The sequence below is a fragment of the Sorex araneus genome, chromosome 1 (genome assembly GCF_027595985.1).
Source record: "Sorex araneus isolate mSorAra2 chromosome 1, mSorAra2.pri, whole genome shotgun sequence".
In the NCBI taxonomy this organism is placed as follows: Eukaryota; Metazoa; Chordata; class Mammalia; order Eulipotyphla; family Soricidae; genus Sorex; species Sorex araneus.
The window spans coordinates 155,861,150-155,881,129 of record NC_073302.1 but is presented as its reverse complement, the minus strand read 5'-3'; the positions used below and the strand labels follow the sequence as shown (position 1 = coordinate 155,881,129).

Sequence of the window (19,980 nt, the reverse complement as noted above, 5' to 3'; positions counted from 1 at the left end):
GTTAAAAGTTCTTGGAAGTAAGAGGAATGATTGGGAATCTCTGTTCTATTTTATTCAAATTCACAACTTCGGCTAGGTTTGGGGTTTAACATAGAGAATTTAAGTGGCATTGCCATTTTTCTTTTCAGGCAGTTTGAATTTCTGGATTTCTTTTTTCATTCATTCACAGTGGGCATCTTTAGTGGATAGATATTGATGAATTTTGAAACAAGTGTACTTTTATGAAACCATGGCCACAGTGTATGCTGTAAATATATCCACCTGAAAATTTCCTCTAAAAACTCTAAATTTTCTGCCCCCTCTTTTATTTGTGTGTGAGAGAGAAAGAGAGAGAGAGAGAGAGAGAGAGAGAGAGAGAGGAGATTTCATATAGATTCTGCCCATCAGCACACTTCCCCCTCTTCCCTTCCCTCTGTTGCGATCAGAGCAGATGAGTAGGGTTGCACACACACTTGACTGCAGTGCTCATACCTTGACTGTTGTACTGGCCAGGCTCACACTCCTTTCGATGTGCTTGCACAGATCTCACAGGTGTTCACATTCCTGGACATGGTGCTTGTACATCTGTGTTTTAGTTGCGGTGCTCAGCGAAGCTCTCGCCTGGCAGATGGGGAGTCAGACCACTTGCAGGGCAGAGAGCTCAGCCAGCACTAGGGTTGGAATGCATGGCCTCATGTGTGCAAGGCAGGCACTGAGTCACTGAGCCCACTCTGCCTCCCTCATAGCAAAATTTTAAGTAGATGGAACAGAGTTGTTAACGTGGACGCTGTGCTGCCCAGATCTCTGGGACTTAGTCATCCTGCATAACTGAATTTTGGCATAACTCGGTATGGACTAACCCTTTGACTAACACTTGGGCATTTCCCCCTTTCTACCTTCCTTCCCATGATTTTCTAATAACATTGTGCTCCCTTGATAGCTGGTTCAGATCTCACAGTCACAGAGTTGGGCTGTTGCTTGCATCTTGATTTCAGTGGTTATCCACTGAAGGGCATAGGTTCCCTCCATATTAAAATGATTTATTTGGGTGGGTCCTCTGTCTCCTGGGTGCATTCCTGTGGCAACTGCTCGAAGAATTCAAACTAGGGACCTGTGCCCAGGCTTCTTACCATTACAGTGTCCAAGGACGCACCACGCTGAGGGTCTTATTTTGTCTTCTCAACTGTGCTGTGAATGAGGCATTATGTTATCCTCCTTTTGTGTACAAGGAACAAGGAATTCAGTGTTTAAATGACAGCATCTGAGAGAGAGAGAAGATCATGAATGCTCTATGATGCATGGTGATTTCTTGGCATTTCTTTCAGAACTAGAGAACAACGGTATAGGGATATAGCAAAATTCCTTGCAGTTCTGCCAAGTCCTGCTTTTGAATTGGGAGGGCAAGGGAATGTTTTCAGGGGCTTTATCATTTTTTTTAATTAAAATTTTCCCCATTTATTTATTTATTTTTAATTGAATCACATTGATAATGCACACTTACAAAGTTGTTCATGATTGATTTCAGTCATATAAAGTTCCAACACCCGCCCCTTCGCCAATGTACTTTTCCCACCACCAATGTCCCCAGTTTCCCTCCCGCCCTCCTATCCCATCCCACTGCCTGTCACTATGGCAGGCACTTTTCATCTCTATCTCTATCTCTCTCACTCTCTCTGACTCTTTTTCTCTCTTTCTCTTTTTCTCTCTCTCCCTTTAGATATATAGATATAGATATAGATATAGATATAGATATAGATATAGATATAGATATAGATATAGATATAGATATAGATATAGATATATCTTCCTCTCTTTCCTTTTGGGCCTTATGGTTTGCAGTACAGATAATGAAGATTTTCAGCTACATCCCTTTACCTGTCCCTTCACCCCACACACACTCTTGTGGCAAGCTTCCAATCATTGCCCGGGCCTCAGGGGCTCTTTTAATCTCTAAAAAATTATAATGGGTCAATAACACATTAGCTCAGAAGGTTTCAACCCATGTATTTTTTCCACAAACTCTTTCTAGAGAAAAGCTGCTTTTTTTTTTCTTAGTTTCAGGATTGTTTTGTAAAATAAAAATCAGGACAACCATGAGCCTGTTTGCCTGTAGCTGGGTAAGTCCTGACCACACAGCGAGATGAGAGGCAGCTGAGTCTGAGCAGCTCTCAGGACACGTGGAGGCAGGAGCGAGCGATAGAAGATCCCAACCATCTGTATTCCAGGGCATCAGCGCAGAGGCCAAGAGGAAGGTTCTGTGATGGAGGGCAGTGAGCTGTGAGCCGCCAAGGGCCAGCTCAAACCCCTTACCGACCTCAGCTTCTCGTTGAGTGTGGAATCTTTTGAGTTTTTCTTGGATTGGGCCACGAAGAAGTGGTCAGCCAAGCAAATGTTAAGTGGAAATAAATGGTTCAGGTAAATAAATAGAGGGGCCTATTTGACTTGCATTACTAACTAATAAATGAGCTGCTTTCTTTGGAGGTGGTGAGGGACACACCTGGTGATGCTCAAGAGCTATTCCTGGGTCTATACTCAGGGCAAGAGACCTTATGTCGTTCCAGGAATCAAACTGGGATTAACTGCATGTAAGGCAAGTGCCTTAACTCCTGTAATCACTTTGTAGCCCACTAAAGCTACTTTAAGTAATTTTAACATAAGCACAAAGGTTGGAGGTAGTTGGGTTCACTAAACCTAAGTTTGATCTGTTAATTAAAAAATCATTTCTGGGATTATTCATCAGTTAACTATAATAGCTAGCAGTGAGATAGTACAGCAGGCCTAGTACACACCCAACCCAAGTTTGATTTCTGGAACCATATGGTCCTTTGAGCATCACTAGGTGCAAGCCTGGAGGCCATGAAGAAGCATCAGGAGTGACCCAGATATTCCTGGTACTGCAGGACCAAAATAGCCTCTCATCCTCCGGTCCCTGGTCTAAACTTTCTATGGCCTGATTGGCCATGCCATTGTGGCCCTTGGACCTCCTGTGCATCACTTGAGATGAGCCCCACACTCCCTGCAAAAAAAGAAACAAAATAAGCAAACAAACAGGCCAAAAAAAAACCCCAACAACAATATGGTCTATTTAAGGGCTGGAGAGTTACTCAAAGGATTGAGCTCATGCTTTGTATGTCAGAGACCCAGGTTCTAGCCTCAGCAATGCATGGCTGCCCAAACTCAAAGCCAAAGTAGCCCTTAATCCCTGCAAAGTGTGGCCAAACACACACAGAGACACACAAACACACACACTCACACACACAGATTCTGGAAAGATTTATTAGGAAATATTTGACCTAATACCTGGAAAGGCTATTTGTTTTTCCAACCTAAACAAGTATATCTTTTGGGTTTTTTTTTTTTTTGAGGCCACACCTGGTAGTACTCAGGGCTTACTCCTGGCTCTGTGCTCATTCCTGGCAGTGCTCAGGGACCCTATGCAGTGCTGGATAGCACTGTCACATTGTTGTCCCGTTGTTCATCGATTTGCTCGAGTGGGTTCCAGTAACGTCTCCATCGTGAGACTTGTTGTTATTGTTTTTTTGGCATATCAAATATGCCACGGGTACCTTGCCAGGCTCTGCTCTGTGGGAGGGATGCTCTTGGTAGCTTGCCAGGCTCTCCGAGATGGACGGAGAAATCTAACTCGGATCAGCCACATGCAAGGCAAACGCCTTACCTGCTGTGCTATTGCTCCAGTCCAGTCCGAAGGTGTAAGGAATTTAAAGATCAGTGATAAGGTCCATCCCCGGACTCCTTAACAATCTGCTTGTGTCAAAAGCTGTAGTGCTGGGTACTGAATCCAAATAGCTGCATGCAAAGAAAGGGCCTTCCTTCTTGTATTGTCTCTCAGGCCTTAAACAAGTGCATTTGGCTATAAGTAATACTTGAAAACAGCAGTACATTAGCACGAAAAGTGAAATGGGTCATTAGACATAGAAGGAAAATTTTATTTATAAAAATTTAGATTTTTATAATTTAAATTATGAACAAAAAGAGCACAGTAGCCATGAAGTATCATGGTGCTACACAATAGTGTTGGAATGGGACTAAACCCTAAATGTGGCAAGTTAAGTCTCCGCCAGAATTGCTTCCCCCAACCTTATTCAAACCTGGAACATGAATGAGGGACAAATTTCACCAAATATATTTAATAAAATATCCTACAGAGGTGGAGAGAGAGAACAGGGATTAAAATGCTTGCCTCACATGTGGCCAACCCTGGTTTGATCTGTGCACCCTGTATGGTTCCCTGAACACTGCCAGGAATGATCCCTTGAGAAAAGAGCCAGGAATAAATCCTGAGCATTGCCAGGATGGGCCCCTCAAAACAAATCCTGGGCAGATTTCCCTGAGGAGCCATCCTTGACGCTGCAGTGTACAGTCACTCTGTGAGCAAGGCTGCCTCTCCTGTCAGAAGACCCGCATGTCCCAGGCATGTCCAGTCCTTCCCCATGCAGTGAGTGTATCCCTATCACAATCAGTGCCTTTCAAGTTATATTTTAGATGTGGGCTTCTTCTGCAAACACAAATATAGAGACATACAGCATATTTAACTGATGCACAGATTTTTTTCCCCCTGAAGTTTGAAACCACAGTGATTAAATGGGACATGGGGAATCCAGATTCCAGCTAACTCACCATCCCATTATAAGATGCTTGTGAGCTCACAAAATAAATGTGTGGGTGCTGCGCAATGACACGTGCTGCATTTGGTGGTCCAGAGCCTCTCGTCCTCCCCAGGCCTCTCTAGCAGAGAGACAGAGACAGAGATAGGGGACCACAGCCTGATGGTGAAAATGGCCCGTTTAACACAGAGCTGCTAGAATACTTATAGACCATCTAAGAGAGGTTAAGGTAAGGACATAGGTGTGATTGATCATTTACATAGGTAAGACATATGAAAATTTACGTAGATCTTTTACATAGATAAACATAGGAAATTCTCTTTTAGGGAAATTAAAGCAAGGAAACACTCTGTCTCCCAGGGACAGCTACATTGCTTTTATCTTTCCCTCTAGTTGTATAAGTTATCAATACTTGCAGTTGTTTGGATAAGCATAATAAGAGACAAAGATCCCAAAACTTAGTTCTCTGGGCTGTGAGGGCCAGCAAGTCTTTTACCGTAAATCCCAGACTATATCCTCAGGCTAGTTCAATTTGTCCTTCCCCATGGAAATCTGTCTCTTAAGTTGTAACAGCTTGCATCAAGATCATGCATTTATACTTTCTAGATTGTCCCATTTCGATGCTGGGCTAGCTATGCCCCTCGCCCCAGGTCCATCCCAGTCTCACAGTGGGGCCTCCCTTTTGGGGTGATAGGAACTACAGCAATTGAAGCCTGAGTCAAGTGATTATGACCAATGCCCGGGAGTAGATATATTTTAGAGTCAATTTCCAAATATTAGGACCATAGCATTAATGGTATTTCTGTGTTTAACCAAAGAACATTGCTCTATAGTAAAATATAAAAAAGACTATAGGGGAAATAGAAAAGCAGGTACTTTTTGCCTTGTATTTGAAGTGCTATTACACATCACTTCAAATACAAGACACAGAATTACCAAAAGAAGTTTTGGCTTATAAGTAATCAGGACTGACTTAAGAAACTGTGACAATGAGAGGTAAAATACAAAGGAAAAGTCAAGGATAAGCTTTAACTAAATTAGGGGTGCTGGCAAGAGCACGATAAGCTTCTCTGGGAGGAGGAAAAGGGGCAATTCACTAAACACATAGGGTTAATATCCAAAAATGGGGACTTTTGGAACTCCCAAGGCTCTTCTGGAACCCTATATTTGGAGAACACAGTTCTCTTTCACATGGGTCCACTTCTTTCTAAAGATTTAAACTCCTTAAGTTCTCCACAAGCCACTCAGACAAGGAACTCTAAAAGTTTACTCCATATTATATAAGATAGTGGATTCCTTCATTTACTCCAAAGCTTTTTGCTGATCTTCTTTTTTTACATCCAAAATCAATATACATAACTAATCTGTCTCATAACTGTGTATTTCTGTCTGGCCAGAAAACCAGAGGTAAAGAGAGAGCAGTTTGTTTATTTTTCTCTCTGAAGCCCCTAGTTTCTGCCTAGAGATGAACAAATACAATGCCCTTTTCCTCTGCATTAGGCTGATGAATTGAGTATTTGGCATTTATGGATCAAGCTCCCAATTCTTCCTTTTTAAAAAAATGTCTATGAAACTTTCTTTAACCCGTTTTCACCCTCATAAACTTTTCTTCTTCTCTGTCTCATTTACTAATTTATCTCTTACTGTACTTATCCATATGTTGTGTCTGGTCTTTTGCTTTCTCTCTTGCTGTGTTCCCAGACAGCTGGTCCATCTGCAGGAATCTCTGGTCACAGAACTGAGGATGGTACTGGAAACAGTCTGTGCTTTCACTCTCTTCTGCAGACACTTCTCAGCTCCAGGATGCAATTGCTGTACCTACTGTGAACTCAGGATAATTCTTCTAAGTCACTATGCTAACTTCAGAATCTCACTGTGGTTTTCTGCCCCCAAAATCTCTACCAGAAGCAATGTTTTTCCAAATAACCACACTTAAAACCTTGGCATCTGTCTTTTTGTAAGGAAGGGGCACACCCAACAGTGCCCAGGGTTTACTCTTGGTATGCTCAGGGATCACTCCTGCTTGGCTTGGGGACCATATGGGGTACCAGGAATTAAACCTGGATCAGTTGCATGTAAGTACAGTACTTATTATACTGTCCCTCCAGCTCTGCATCTGTTTATCACCTTTACTCACCAATACCTATATCTTACAGATTTCCTTTAGGGTATCTCTTTGCTCATTATCACATGTCATAGTTTCACCACACATGTTTTCTTACAACAGAACTGTTAATAACTGTAGCACTGTAGCACTGTCATCCCATTGTTCATCGATTTGCTCGAGCAGACAACAGTAACGTCTCCATTTTGAGACTTGTTGTTATTGTTTTTGGCATATCGAATATGCCATGGGTAGCTTGCCAGGCTCTGCCATGTGGGCGGGATACTCTCTGTAGCTTGCCGGACTCTCTGAGTAACAGAGGAATCGAACCCGGGTCAGCCGCGTGCAAGGCAAACGCCCTACTGGCTGTGCTATTGCTCCAGTCCAGCTGTTAATAAATATTTAATAAATCTGGATCTAGTCCTTCTCTGTCAGATAAACTTCAAAAGTTCATCGACACTAACATTCCTCCTATCTGCTGTCTTGAGCATCAATTTAATAATAGAATGCCAATTTAATAATTCAGTACTCATATATATATATACACACACATATATATATATAAAATCTCCAAAAATTCTGGCAAATTGAATTTAGCAACATATAAATCAGGTCATGACAAAGTGAGATTCATCCTAAGATGTAAGGCTAGATCAACATCATCTCCAAATCAATTCATGTAATACACTACCATCTCAATAAAATAAATAAATAAAGGACAGAATGTCAATAAACACAGAAAAGGCCTTCTGGAGGTGCTCAGAGAGCTGTACAGCACCAGGCAAAGCATGTGTTCTGCACTTTGAACCAGCTTCCTGAAAAAAGCATTTGACAAAATTCAGTTTCGTTTCCTGATTAAAGCAATCTAACTCCACAAACAAAAGGGAACTATCGCCACTTTATAGAGGGCATCACAGGGTCAGGGGATTATTCGAAGTGCTAACGTGCATGCAGGAGTCCCCTGCTCAATCTTAGGTACCACCTGGTCCCAAGCACACCTCCAGGACTAGCTCCTGAGCACTACTAACTGCAACTCTAATTAATTGGTTTTCATATTTTAAAATGGGGAGTGGAGAGAGAGAGAGAGAGTATGGTGTTAAGGCATTTGCCTTGCAAGAGCTGACTCTTATTCAATACCAGGTACCTCATGATCCTCAAGCATCACTGGGTACAGACCTAGAGCCCCCCTGGGTACCACTGAGGTGACTCTTGTAGTCCCTGGCACTGCAAGAACCTAGTAATGCCACATCCTCAGGCCCTCATATTCATCCACAGGCTTGGTTAACTAAGAATCAACAGAAAGGATCTCTGGACCTCCTGAGCACTAAATAAATGGCATTTACCTAAAACCAAGCTAGCATCCTACTTAATGGTGAAAGACTGCGTTTTCTTCCTAAAATTGGGAACAGCACAAGAATATCAGCTCTTACACTTTGTTTTTCACATTATTAATCATTTAATAAAAACTATGCTTATTGATAAGCAGTAAAATTAATATCTGCATATGAACACATGTATATAGAAAACTCTACGAAATCAGCTAAAAAGATCACTTGAACTAATAAGCAAATTCAACAAAGTTATACAAGAACAATTTGCAGAAATTGACTGTTTTAGGGACCAGAGTGAAAGTACAGTGGGTAGGGTGTTTGTCCTGCACACCGCCGACCTGGGTTCAATCCCCAGCACCCCATATAATTCCCTGATCTCTTCCAGGAATTATCTCTGAGTGCAGTGCTGGGAGTATATCCTGGTCCAGGAACAAATGAAAAAGTCAACTCTATTTCTTGTTTCTTCTTTTTCCCCCCCTTCCCATGCCAAAATCATGTGCTGTTTGTGGCACCAACGTTCCCAATGGCAGAACTGCTAGATGCTCACTTACATGTGGGCTGGTGCTGAAATGGAACTTGCAGCCTCATGATTACAAGAATTGAGTCATGTATATGGGCCTTTCTTTGTGTGTGTGTTTATTTGTGTGTGTGCCTCTTGCTGTGCAGCAGCAGTGCACAAACTAAACAAAACTAAGAAAACAGGGTGGGGGCTGGAGTGATTGCACAGCGGGTAGGGCGTTTGCCTTGCATGCGGCCAATCCAGGTTCGATTCCCAACATCCCATATGGTCCCCTGAGCACCACCAGGAGTAATTCCTGAGTGCAAAGCCAGGAGTAACCCCTGTGCATCGCCAGGTGTGACCCAAAAAGCAAAAAAAAGAAAGAAAGAAAACAGGGTGGTCTGTGCCACAAAGCACAAACCTAGTTCCATCCCCAGCACTGCTCGGAATGATCCCTGAGCACAGAAATAGGAGTAAGCCCTGAATATTGCTGGCTGTAGTCCTAACCCTCTAAATAAATAAACACTCAGGGATAAAATAAATAAATAAATATAAAAGCTATATTCTGAAAACTACAAAATATTGTTCACAGAATTTGGGGGCACAGGGACTTCCCCAGGAGTACTCAGGGAACCAAGGGCTATTCCTGGTGACTTTTGACCAATAAGACCATAGATTTGATCATAGATTCTGGCCCTAGGAATCCCAGTGGCCGCCATCTTCCAGAACTCAATGAAAAGCCCTGGTACACAGGAGCAGTGACAGCAAATGCCAGGCCTCACGGGATAGGGAAGGAGCCGGTCCCTCTCCTCCCCCACCCCAATGGGACCCTGGGATGACTCCCACAGACTGTTACTTATTAAGCCCCTTAACGGCCATGATCCCAGAGACACACACACGAATTTTGGAATGAGTATCTCCTTGCAGAGATCTCTCCAGACCCTAGTTATTAAAATTTTAGAGTTCTCTCTCAGCCATGTGTGACATCATATGCTACTCATAACCAGCAATACAAAACAAATTGTCTAGCATTGCCTTTTCAGCAGGTTTGGGTGGTGGCAGGGAAATTCCAAATAATAATGGTGAGACTGGTGTCAAAATAATTGAATGCAATCAAAGTAGAGAGAGAGTATTGTGAAAATTGTCTGCCACACAAGAGAAGGGTTGGGATGGGAGGGATACTGGGGATTTTGGTGGTGGAAAATATGCACTGGTGAAGGGATGGGTGTTTGATCATTGTTTGACCAAAACTCAAACATAAACGCTTTGTCTCACTAGTCATTCAATTAAAAAAATTAAGTTAAAAAATAATAATAATAAAATAAAATGGAAAAAAAATGTGGTGCTGTACAGGCCCTGCAGTGTCAAGAATTACACAGGTTACCCCTGGAGTGCTTGGGATGTTCAGAGAATTGAAAGATCTATGTAAATAAAAAGACATATAATCAAAGAGCATAAGATATAACACTATTAAGACTGCAGTATGCCCCCAAATTAATCTACAGATTTAATGAAGTCCAAAAATATTCCAGCTGGCTTTCTTGCAGAAATCAATTAAGCTGAACTTCAGATTCATAAGAAAATTCAAGGGGTAAAGTAGTCAAAGAAATTGTGGAGGGGGGGAAACAGTTGAAGGATTTACATTTTCTGATTCTGAATCTTACTTGAGTAACCCAAGATATTATGCCACTGGCATATAAAAGACATAGAAATCATTATAATTGAATTGAAAGTACAGAGATAAACCCTCATAGTCTCGCCAACAAATAGTGCTAAGTCATCAGATATCCATATGCAAAAGAATTAAATTAAATCCCTCCGTCACAGCATATGTAAATAAAATGCAAAGTGGATCAAAGACTTAAGCATAAGAGCTAAAACTGTAAATTTTAAAAAGAAAACATATGTAACTCTTAACCTTGTAGTCACCAGTGGTTTCTTAGATAAAACTCCAGATGCACAGCCATGAGAATATGTTAAAAAATTGAAATTCATCAAAATTAAACATTTCATAGTAAATAAGGAGTTATCTGTCTTAATTCATAGATGACATGGTTATCTATGTAAAATGCATGAAGGATTTGACAAAGAAATTTAAAATTCTTAGAACTATGGCAGACTGGAGCAATAGCACAGCGGGTAGGGCGTTTGCCTTGTATGCAGCTGACCAGGGTTTGATTCCTCTGCCCCTCCTGGAGAGCCCAGCAAGCTACCAACAGTATCCCGCCCAAAGGGCAGAATCTGGCAAGCGTATTTGATATGCCAAAAACAGTAACAAGTCTCACAATGGAGACGGTACTGTTGCCCACTTGAGCAAATCGATGAACAATGGGACTACAATGCAGTACTACAGTGCTAGAACTATGGCAAGGTTACACTATGCCAGGCTAATGTGAGTATGTCAGTAATTTTCTAAAAACTACAAATGGCAAAAGAATGTTCTTTTTCTTTTTGGGTCGCACCCAGCGATGCTCAGGGATTATTCCTGGTTCCTGCACTCAGGAATTACTCCTGGCGGTGCTCAGGGGACCATATGGGATGCTGGGAATCGAACTTTGGGTTGGCTGCATGCAAGGCAAACACCCTACCCGCCGTGCTATTGCTCCAGCCCCCAAATTTTTTGCTGAAATTTAAATTTTTATTTTGAAATTTTTCTTTCACTTTCTTCTCTTGACTATACTTTAAAATGTTGTTGTTGTTGCTGTTGTTTTGTGATTTGCAATATTATTAGTGATGGGTTTCTTATATATATAATAACTTTTATGCACTCAGGGTTCCCATCTCTCTCCCCCAAAGACCCCAGGCTCCTCCCATTCAACACCCAGAAACTCAGTTTTGTGGATCTGTTCTCCCATTGTGTTGCCTTTGGTCCGTTGTTGCTGGTTTGCTATGTCTCTTTAAGTCCCACATATGAGAGAGATCATTTTTTATCTGTCCCTTTCCTTCTGACTGACTTTACTCAGCATGATATCTTTTAGTTTCATCCATGTTGCATCAAAATTAAACTTTTGTGCTTCTGGTCCAACTACCAGTACACTGAAAAGCCAATCTATAGAATGGAGGGAAATATCTGTATCCAATAAGGGACTTGAATCTAAAATTTATAAAGAATTCTTATAACTTAATCAGAAAAGGAGGGGTAAAACCATCTCCATAGCTTTTTCTGCCTGGAAGATAGACAAATGGTCTATAAATGCATAAAAAGACTCTCAACTTCATTAGTCATCAGGAACATGCAATTCCAAACCACAGTGACATACCACTTTACACCACTAGCATGGCTATAATCAAAAGACAGACAATTACAACTGTGGACAAGGATGTAGACAAATGGGAACCCTCCTCCATCACTGGTAGGAATGTAATGTGAGTCAGACACTTTTCAAGACTTTGTGGTTCCTCAAGAGATTAAACATAGAGTTACAACATTACCAAGAAATTCTTCTTGTATCTTTCCGGAAGAAATGAGCACATTCACCCACAGAAAAAAACATCTGAATGAGTGTTTGTAGAAGCATTATTCTTAATAGCCAACAGGTAAACTCATACCAGATATCTTATTAATTGCTGCATGGTTATGTAGAATGTGGTATATCTACACAAAATAATGTTGTTTGGCCTTTAAAAAATAATGAAGTACTACTTTACGTTGCACAGATGAAGCTTGGAAACATTATTCTCAATGAAAGAAGCTATGTGTTGTATTATTCTGTATAGAAGAAATGTCAGAAATAAATTCAGAGAAGCAGAAATTTTATTCAGGTTGGTTAGACCTGGAAAGTGTGGGATGGATTAGGGAATGACTGCTAATGATAGCAGTAGTCAACTCTATAAATGTGCTTTTAAAAAAATAAAACAATTGGAGCTGGAGCGATAGCACAGCGGGTAGGGCGTTTGCCTTGCACGTGGCCGACCCGGGTTCAATTCCCAGCATCCCATATGGTCCCCGGAGCACCACCAGAAGTAATTCCTGAGTGCAGAGCCAGGAGTAACTCCTGTGCAATTCCGGGTGTGACCAATCAATCAATCAATCAGTAAATAAAACATTTAATTAACACTCTGAAGAGGTAAAATTGATCCTGTTTCCTGATAAAGGATAAATTTTATCCTAGCAAGGCTGTTAGAAAAATATCAGTTTTTTTAAATATCAGTTTTTTTAATTAGAAAACTTAATTCCTGTGTGCATGATCATCCAAAAGTAAAAGTGACAAGTCCTATCTAGCAGTCAACTCCTTTGAACGTGTTCCATCTCATCTGTCCAACTTCCTCTCCTATACCACTGACATCACATCTTCTAATGCACTGCACCACTGAGACCGCTTCTCTTATTCTTCAGTACAAAACTTCCTTTCTTCTCCTTTCTTTACCTTCTGTTCATACACTGTGTGGTCATTCATTGATTCAGTAAGTCACGTCAAGTGATTATTATTGATAAGGAAGTACTGGGCCTTGGAGTTTGGGGATAGAGGTCATACCATCACTTCTTTTTTTTTAACACTAATAAAGTTGTGGGTTAAGTGGTACATAGACATGAATCTCTCATGGTTTATCCAAAGGCCTACTTCCTTAATAACTTTCAGGGCTTTAGCACATACTAACTTCTCCCTATTGTGACATTTTATATTTATTGTTTGTTCTTCATTATATGCTGCCTCCTTTTGTTGCTTACCATTTCATGTGTACTAGCATACTAATTAATATGTAAGATTACTAATATACAGAGTTTCTGTGTATCCTTTTTCTATTGCTGACATAAAAAATTGGCACAAACTTGGTGACCTCAAATGACCCAGATGTTTGTCTTAGAATTCCTTGGGACAAATCAGACTCGGGGCTAACGCACTGTCTCTGAGAGGCTATTTCCTTCCTTTTCCTGCTTATCTAGCAATTCCCCACGCTTCATAGCTCCTGGTCCCTCTTCCATCTTCAAAGCTAGAAATATTGCATCTCTCTGAACCCTCTTGATGGCCTCATCCCCCTCTAACCATAGAGGAAATAGGCCTGATTTCATGGACTCGTGATTAGATTGAGAATCTAATCTGAGAATCTGAGAATCTAACCTAAAGAATCTGAGTCTTTTTCCACATCTCAGGAACCTTATTCTCAATCATATCTGCAGTCTTTTTTACCACATACAGTAACAAATTCACAGGTTTCAGGGGGATTAGGGTGTGGAGATTATTCTGCCCATTGTCCCCATTTTAGATGTCTTTATATTGCATATGGCTTCACACCATATTGACATGTAGATGGAAAAAGAAATGCAATGAAAGGGGCTGGAGCAATAGCCCAGCGGGTAGGGCATTTGCCTTGCATGCGGCTGACCTGCATCCCATATGGTCCCCTGAGCACCGCCAGGAGTGATTCCTGAGTGCAGAGCCAGGAGTAACCCCTGTGCATCTCTGGGTGTGACCCAAAAAGCAAAAAAAAAAAGCAATGAAAATACTAAAATTAACCATAGCAGTCATAGATGACTGGCCATCTGTATCTCAAAAAGGATACCTAAAGCAGGGCAGCATTTTTAGGGGTAGAGTCAAAGAAGGATTTTTGATGCTCAGGAATTACTCCGGGCTCTCCATTTAGAAATTACTCATGGTGGTGCTCGGTGAACTATATGGGATGCTGGGGATCAAATCTCTGGTCAGTTGCATGCAAAGCAAGAGCCCTACCCATTGTAATATTTCTCCAACCCCAGATTTTTTTAAGACTTTAAATACAGTAGTCAACCACAAAATTATAATGCTTCCAAATATGTGAACTCTTAATAAAATCTCAAAATGTGTCAAGCAAAAAAAAAAAAACCTAAAAGGAAAACTAAATCTTTAATCTCAGTAAGTGATTGTTTGTTTTCTTTTTGGTTTGTTTGGTTTTAGCCACATCTGTGGTGCTTAGGGACTATTGCTAGAATAATTCTGGGGAGAATGAGAGGGTGATGGATCCTATACTTGTTAATAGCCCTATATCTCTAAAAAAGAAATTAAGTTGATAATTTTAAACCTTCCCATGAACAAAACTCTTGGTCCCGATGGCTTCGCAAATGAATACTTCAAAATACTTAGAGATAAGCACCTGTTTTACATCCAACTTCAGATTGTGCTCCAATTCCCTTTATAAGAACAATAGAAGTTTGATTCAAAAGCACATTTGAAGCTTAAGAGATAATACAGTGGGTCGGGCACTTGTCCTGCACGTGGCCAACCCATATTCAATCCCCAGCACCCTGTATGTTTCCCTGAGCACCACCAGGAATGCCTGAGCACAGAGCTAGGAGTAAGCACTGAGCATTGCTGAGTGGGGTTCCAAAATAAAAGCAATTTAAAAAATAGCTTTTCTGGTAAGATAATAATCTTACTAGAAATAAGTTAAGAGCTATTCCTGTCTGAGCTCAGGTGTAAAAAGTTGAAACAAAATGTAATTTTTCCTTTCCCCTGAAATCAAGAATGAAACAGAAATTCTCTTGCTACTTTTATTCAGAAGTATGCTAGATATTTTGTCCAGTGTCATAGGTTAAAAACACAAGATTAACAATATAAAAATAATATAGACTAAAGTCACTATTTGCAGATGATATCTTAAGCATGGAAAATCCAAGCAATCAATAGAGGACTAGACTTTGCAAATTAATTTAACAAAATTACTGGATGGATATGTGGTGAATATGGGGTGTGGGGGGGGGGGAGTAAGCCTATTGTATTCTTATGTCCCAGCAACAAGTATTCAGAATACGAGATATATTTTTTAATTTGATATGTGTTGTTTTTGTTTTGGCGCTATACCTGACTCAGTTCTCAGTCCTGGCTCTATGCTCAGGAATCTCTTCTGGCAGACTCAGGAAAACATATGAGGTGATAGAGATCAAACCCAGATCAGCCATGCACAAGGCAAGTGCCCTACCAGCTATACAATTGCTTTGGTTCTAAATTTCATTTTTTTTTTTTTTTGCTTTTTGGGTCACACCTGGCAATGCACAGGGGTTACTCCTGGCTATGCACTCAGGAATCACCCCTGGCCGTGCTCAGGGGACCATATGGGATGCTGGGATTTGAACCCGGGTCGGCCGCGTGCAAGGCAAACGCCCTACCCGCTGTGCTATCTCTCCAGCCCCCCTAAATTTCATTTTTAATAGTATAAAATGACCTATGAGAAGATATATAAGACCTCTACACGGACTCCCATAACTCCCATAAGTTTTTTAAAATCTAAAAAACTAAATTGCTGAAATTAACCATACTTGTGAGTTATAAGTCTCAATGTTTTCCGATACAAATACAATACACCCAACTTAATCCAACTTAATGCCTGAGAGTTAGTACTAATCTAGTTAATCAGTATCCCAGCCACCAACTTCTAGAGGAAATTTGATAAGCCAATCCAAAAAATATATATTAAAAATCAACAAGATAAATAATAAGTCCATTTTGGCTAAAGAAATAGTACAGTGGTTAAGGCATTTGCCTTGCATGTGGTCAACTCTGATTCAACCCCCATCACTGCATATATGGTTCCCTTGAGCATCAGCAAGAGTGATCTCTAAGCAGAGAACCAGGAGTAAGGCTGTTGGGAGTGGCCCAACACCCTCCCCACAAAAATCTTTAAAAATTTAAAAATAATCAATGGAAAACTATACAGCAGTGACAATAAGTGAAATACTGAAGTGTGATGTTCACAGACATAAAGATGATCAGAATCAGAAATAAAGTATTCCGTGCTATATGGTTTCCATTTATACAAAACTCAAAAGCAGGGGAAAAATGGTCTCTACCAAGAGGGTGTATTCCTGGCAGGGCTCAGGGGACCATATGTGATTCCAGGAATCAAACCTGTTCTGTGCATGTGCGAGAGAAGCACCTTACCTACTGTACTATCGCTCCAGCCCAGTAGCAGTGTATTTTAAGGGCTGTACATTGATGCCGCAATAGCAGCTCTGTCTGTAGAGCAGGACAGGGTTGAGGATGGGAAAGAGGAAACTGTCTGCCACTTCATCGTCCTTTTTCTTTTCTTTCTTTTTTTTTTAAAGCACAATGTTAACATCTGTTTATTCTGGGCAATGACTCACATTAATTATATTTTTGTAATTTTCTCCTTGTTTGATTTCTCACAACGAAAAGAAAACAAGTTGAGATAACACCATCTTTCATCAGGCTTAGAGTCATTTCTTGTTGCGATATTTTTTGTTCCTGTTTGTTTTAAGAATAAAAGTACATAAATATTAGTATTGCTGGGATTGCAAAATTCCCTTTTTGTTTATATTCACAAAGCACACTTGTCTGATATAGCATTCTTTGGTATCAAAACCAGCCTTCTTGGGCCAGAGAGATAGTACAACAAGTAGGGTATCTGCCTTGCATGCACCCAATGTGGATTCAATCCTCGGCACACCATATGGCTCCCCTGAGCACTGCTAGGATTGATTCCTGAGCACAGAACAAGGAGTAAGACCTGAGCACTACTGGGTATAGCCCACAAACAAAAAAAAAACAAAAACAAAGACACAGGCTTCCTACAAATGTGTGAGGTTGGAACTCATAATCACTGTGCTACTGCCTTCTGTGCACTCACAACACACGCCCAGGATCAACATCCTGTACGTTTCATTTCTAGAAGCATCCTTTTGTACTGGATCCAAAGTATCCATAAGCAAAAGAAAAACAAGAAGTGGAAAAGATTCCCTCTTGGGTGCTAATGATTTGTTGGGACATGATTGTTAAGACTAAAAGTCTAAATACACTGGATGTTTATGGGTCTCGTCTCCAGCCTTTCTTCCTTGGATCATCTCCATGAGATGGACCAAAGAATTGGACAACCAGCCCTGTCCACCAGTGGCTTCCTCCTGCATGAGGAGGCAGCCATAGCCTGGAACCCTGCTTTGTGGGCCGTAGGATGCTCTCAAAGTCCTTCATTGTGAGTTGGTGGGCAGCTAAGAAATGTACTAGCACAGATAAATCACATGTGACTCTGTTCTTTGTTGGGCCCTACTATGGCAGCCTGTTGAAGTTTATATCCTGTGTGATTTCTAGTAGTATATTCCAAATGAACAGGTAAATGTTGACTGAGACAACTAAACATGGCAAAATAAGACTCTCAGCTGAGGATCTTAATGATTTATTGAGGTAATTTAATGATCTTAATGATCTTTAATGATCTTAATGATTTAAGAGCAAGGAGTGCTGGTGGGATTGAGGCAGAAGACTGCTCTACCTTGCCATCACAAACCCACCAGGGTCCCTGGTGGAATTGGAACTCTGTCCTCTTTCACTGTACCTACTGACTACTCACCAGAGCTGGTGAAGAAGGGACTGTTCCAAGAAAGGAAATTAACATCCTCAGCTCATACCTTTTGTCTGAATTTTGGAGCCAGCCTGTGCCCAGGTTATGTGCAGACACTCCAGTCTGGTCTTAAATCCTGCTAGGTGTGCAGCAAATCACTGATGAATAATTATGTCTAAGTTGAGGGTCAATTATTAGCCACACTCCATGCCACAGATCTGAAGTTATGTTCTCACCAACCAACTGTATCAGTCACAGAAGCAATATTTTTATCCCCACACATCTGCTCTCAGTCTCTATGATTCCAAACTCAAAAGGGAAAGAAAGGGCAAGTATTATTCATTTTTTCTCTCAAAAACTTCCTGACAAGGCAAGAATGTCTCAACATTTGAACACATGCTTTGCACATAGAAGAACTAGTTTATTCCCAACATTGGCACCATATATGGTCTCTAAGCACTGCCAGAGCACAGATCTGCAGAGCTGGGGATAGCCCCTGACCACATCCAGGTGTGACAGTCCCCCCCAAAACCCAAAAATAATCCTTATTATATATATTTTTATGTTTTATTATGCACCTAAAGCTTACTAAAAAAGTAGATCCTTAAATTCTGTTTGCAGGAAATTTACTTTGTAACCATGTGGTGTTGGATGATAACTAGACTTACTATAGTGACCACCTTGCAATAAATTCAAATACAGCATCATATTTGTATGCTGAGGAGAATATAATGATATATATCTATTATATCTCAATTTTAAAACCTCATCATCAGTTAAGACTCCCACAAATGTAAATTAATGTCATCCATGGCACCAACCAACTTGCTTGCCAGATCTATTCCTGTAACAATACTCAGCTATGAACTCAAAACTGAACATTGCTCACTTACTTTTAGATTTTACAACTGTGGTTAAAAAATAACATGCCAACTATTTATCTTGTCATGCCTAGACTCATAATTTCAGATAGGTTCCAATAAGATGCACATTTGATCATTTATTTTATTATATACATAGGTATCAGTATACACAGCCAGTGTATTTATTTAATCCAGTCATTTTACAGCAAAATAAAACAAAAACCTCACACTGCTGTAAGTGAGCCCTACTCTACATATGGCCAGCTGTATGTTGGCAGAACACAGTGATTTTAAGGATGAATTAGTATTCTAATCTCTTTGGGATTTCCTTTATATATCTGGTGGTTTATGACTGACGTTTAATGTAACTATAGCTTTCTGTTTGTATTTAATAGAAGATTCATTTCTCTGGCAGGATATGCATTTGTGCACTAGCATTGAATAAAAGCTACTGTTCTGCAGAAGGATATAAAATGTTGATTTATAACGACACATTCCAGTAACAGTGATCTAATTCTCCCAAACTATTTCTTCCCAGGTCTTGGGCACAGCGTGGAGCCAGGCAGGCATTATTCTTCTTCTCCAGAATATTCAGCCTTCAACACATCTGTGCATGCTGCAATAAGATACAGAAACTGGAAACTCCTCACAGGCTACCCAGGTAGGGAGCGTAGCACTCCCCAAACCCCCGCTCTCCCACCCCAGCACCAAGTGAAACTCTGAGGAAGAAACAACTACCTGTTGCAAAACAAATTTCTGGGGATGTGAAAGAGGGACAAGGTGAGGAAGAGTGGAATCTACTCACCTGACAAAAATTTAAAGTAAATGAAGAATTGGGAATGGGGAGGAGAAATTCCACTTTAATATTTCATGGAAAATACAGATTTCAGTCATGTGTAGCCATCTAACTGGCTTAGCCCACATCCCAACAAGACATCCTCAACCAATAAGTCATGTGGCTGGGGCATGAGGTTGCATCACACCCTCCCCCCACCCCCACCCCTAGCACGTTCTCAGCGACATCTTTTAAACACATTTAAAATATATGGTTGGTGGTGAGGGCCGTGATGGACCTAAGCAATATTTTCTATGAGGATATTTGTGACATTTGAGAGAGACCATTTGTTGTTTGAGATTGCCCCATGGATTGCAAGACAGTATTTAGTACCCTTGTTTTATGAACCTCCCAAAGATTGTGCTCTCCCTCCGGTCCTCCCCCAACACACATACACACATACAGACACAGGCACACCCTTCTGGACACCCCAGGGTGTGCCGCAGTGAGACTTGTCTATTCAAAGCACCGGAAGTG

At 40.8% G+C, this 19,980-nt stretch overlaps 1 protein-coding gene across 2 annotated transcripts in view; it reads left to right on the top strand.

Moving 5' to 3' along the window:
• ARSB (arylsulfatase B) overlaps nucleotides 1-19,980 on the top strand; it is a 203,098-nt gene that overhangs the window by 176,372 nt on the left and 6,746 nt on the right. For both annotated transcript variants that reach the window (XM_055118452.1, XM_004613146.2), the window contains exon 7: nucleotides 19,207-19,329. In XM_055118452.1, the coding sequence (XP_054974427.1) occupies nucleotides 19,207-19,329 (123 nt within the window). The remainder of the gene's footprint in view (nucleotides 1-19,206; nucleotides 19,330-19,980) is intronic.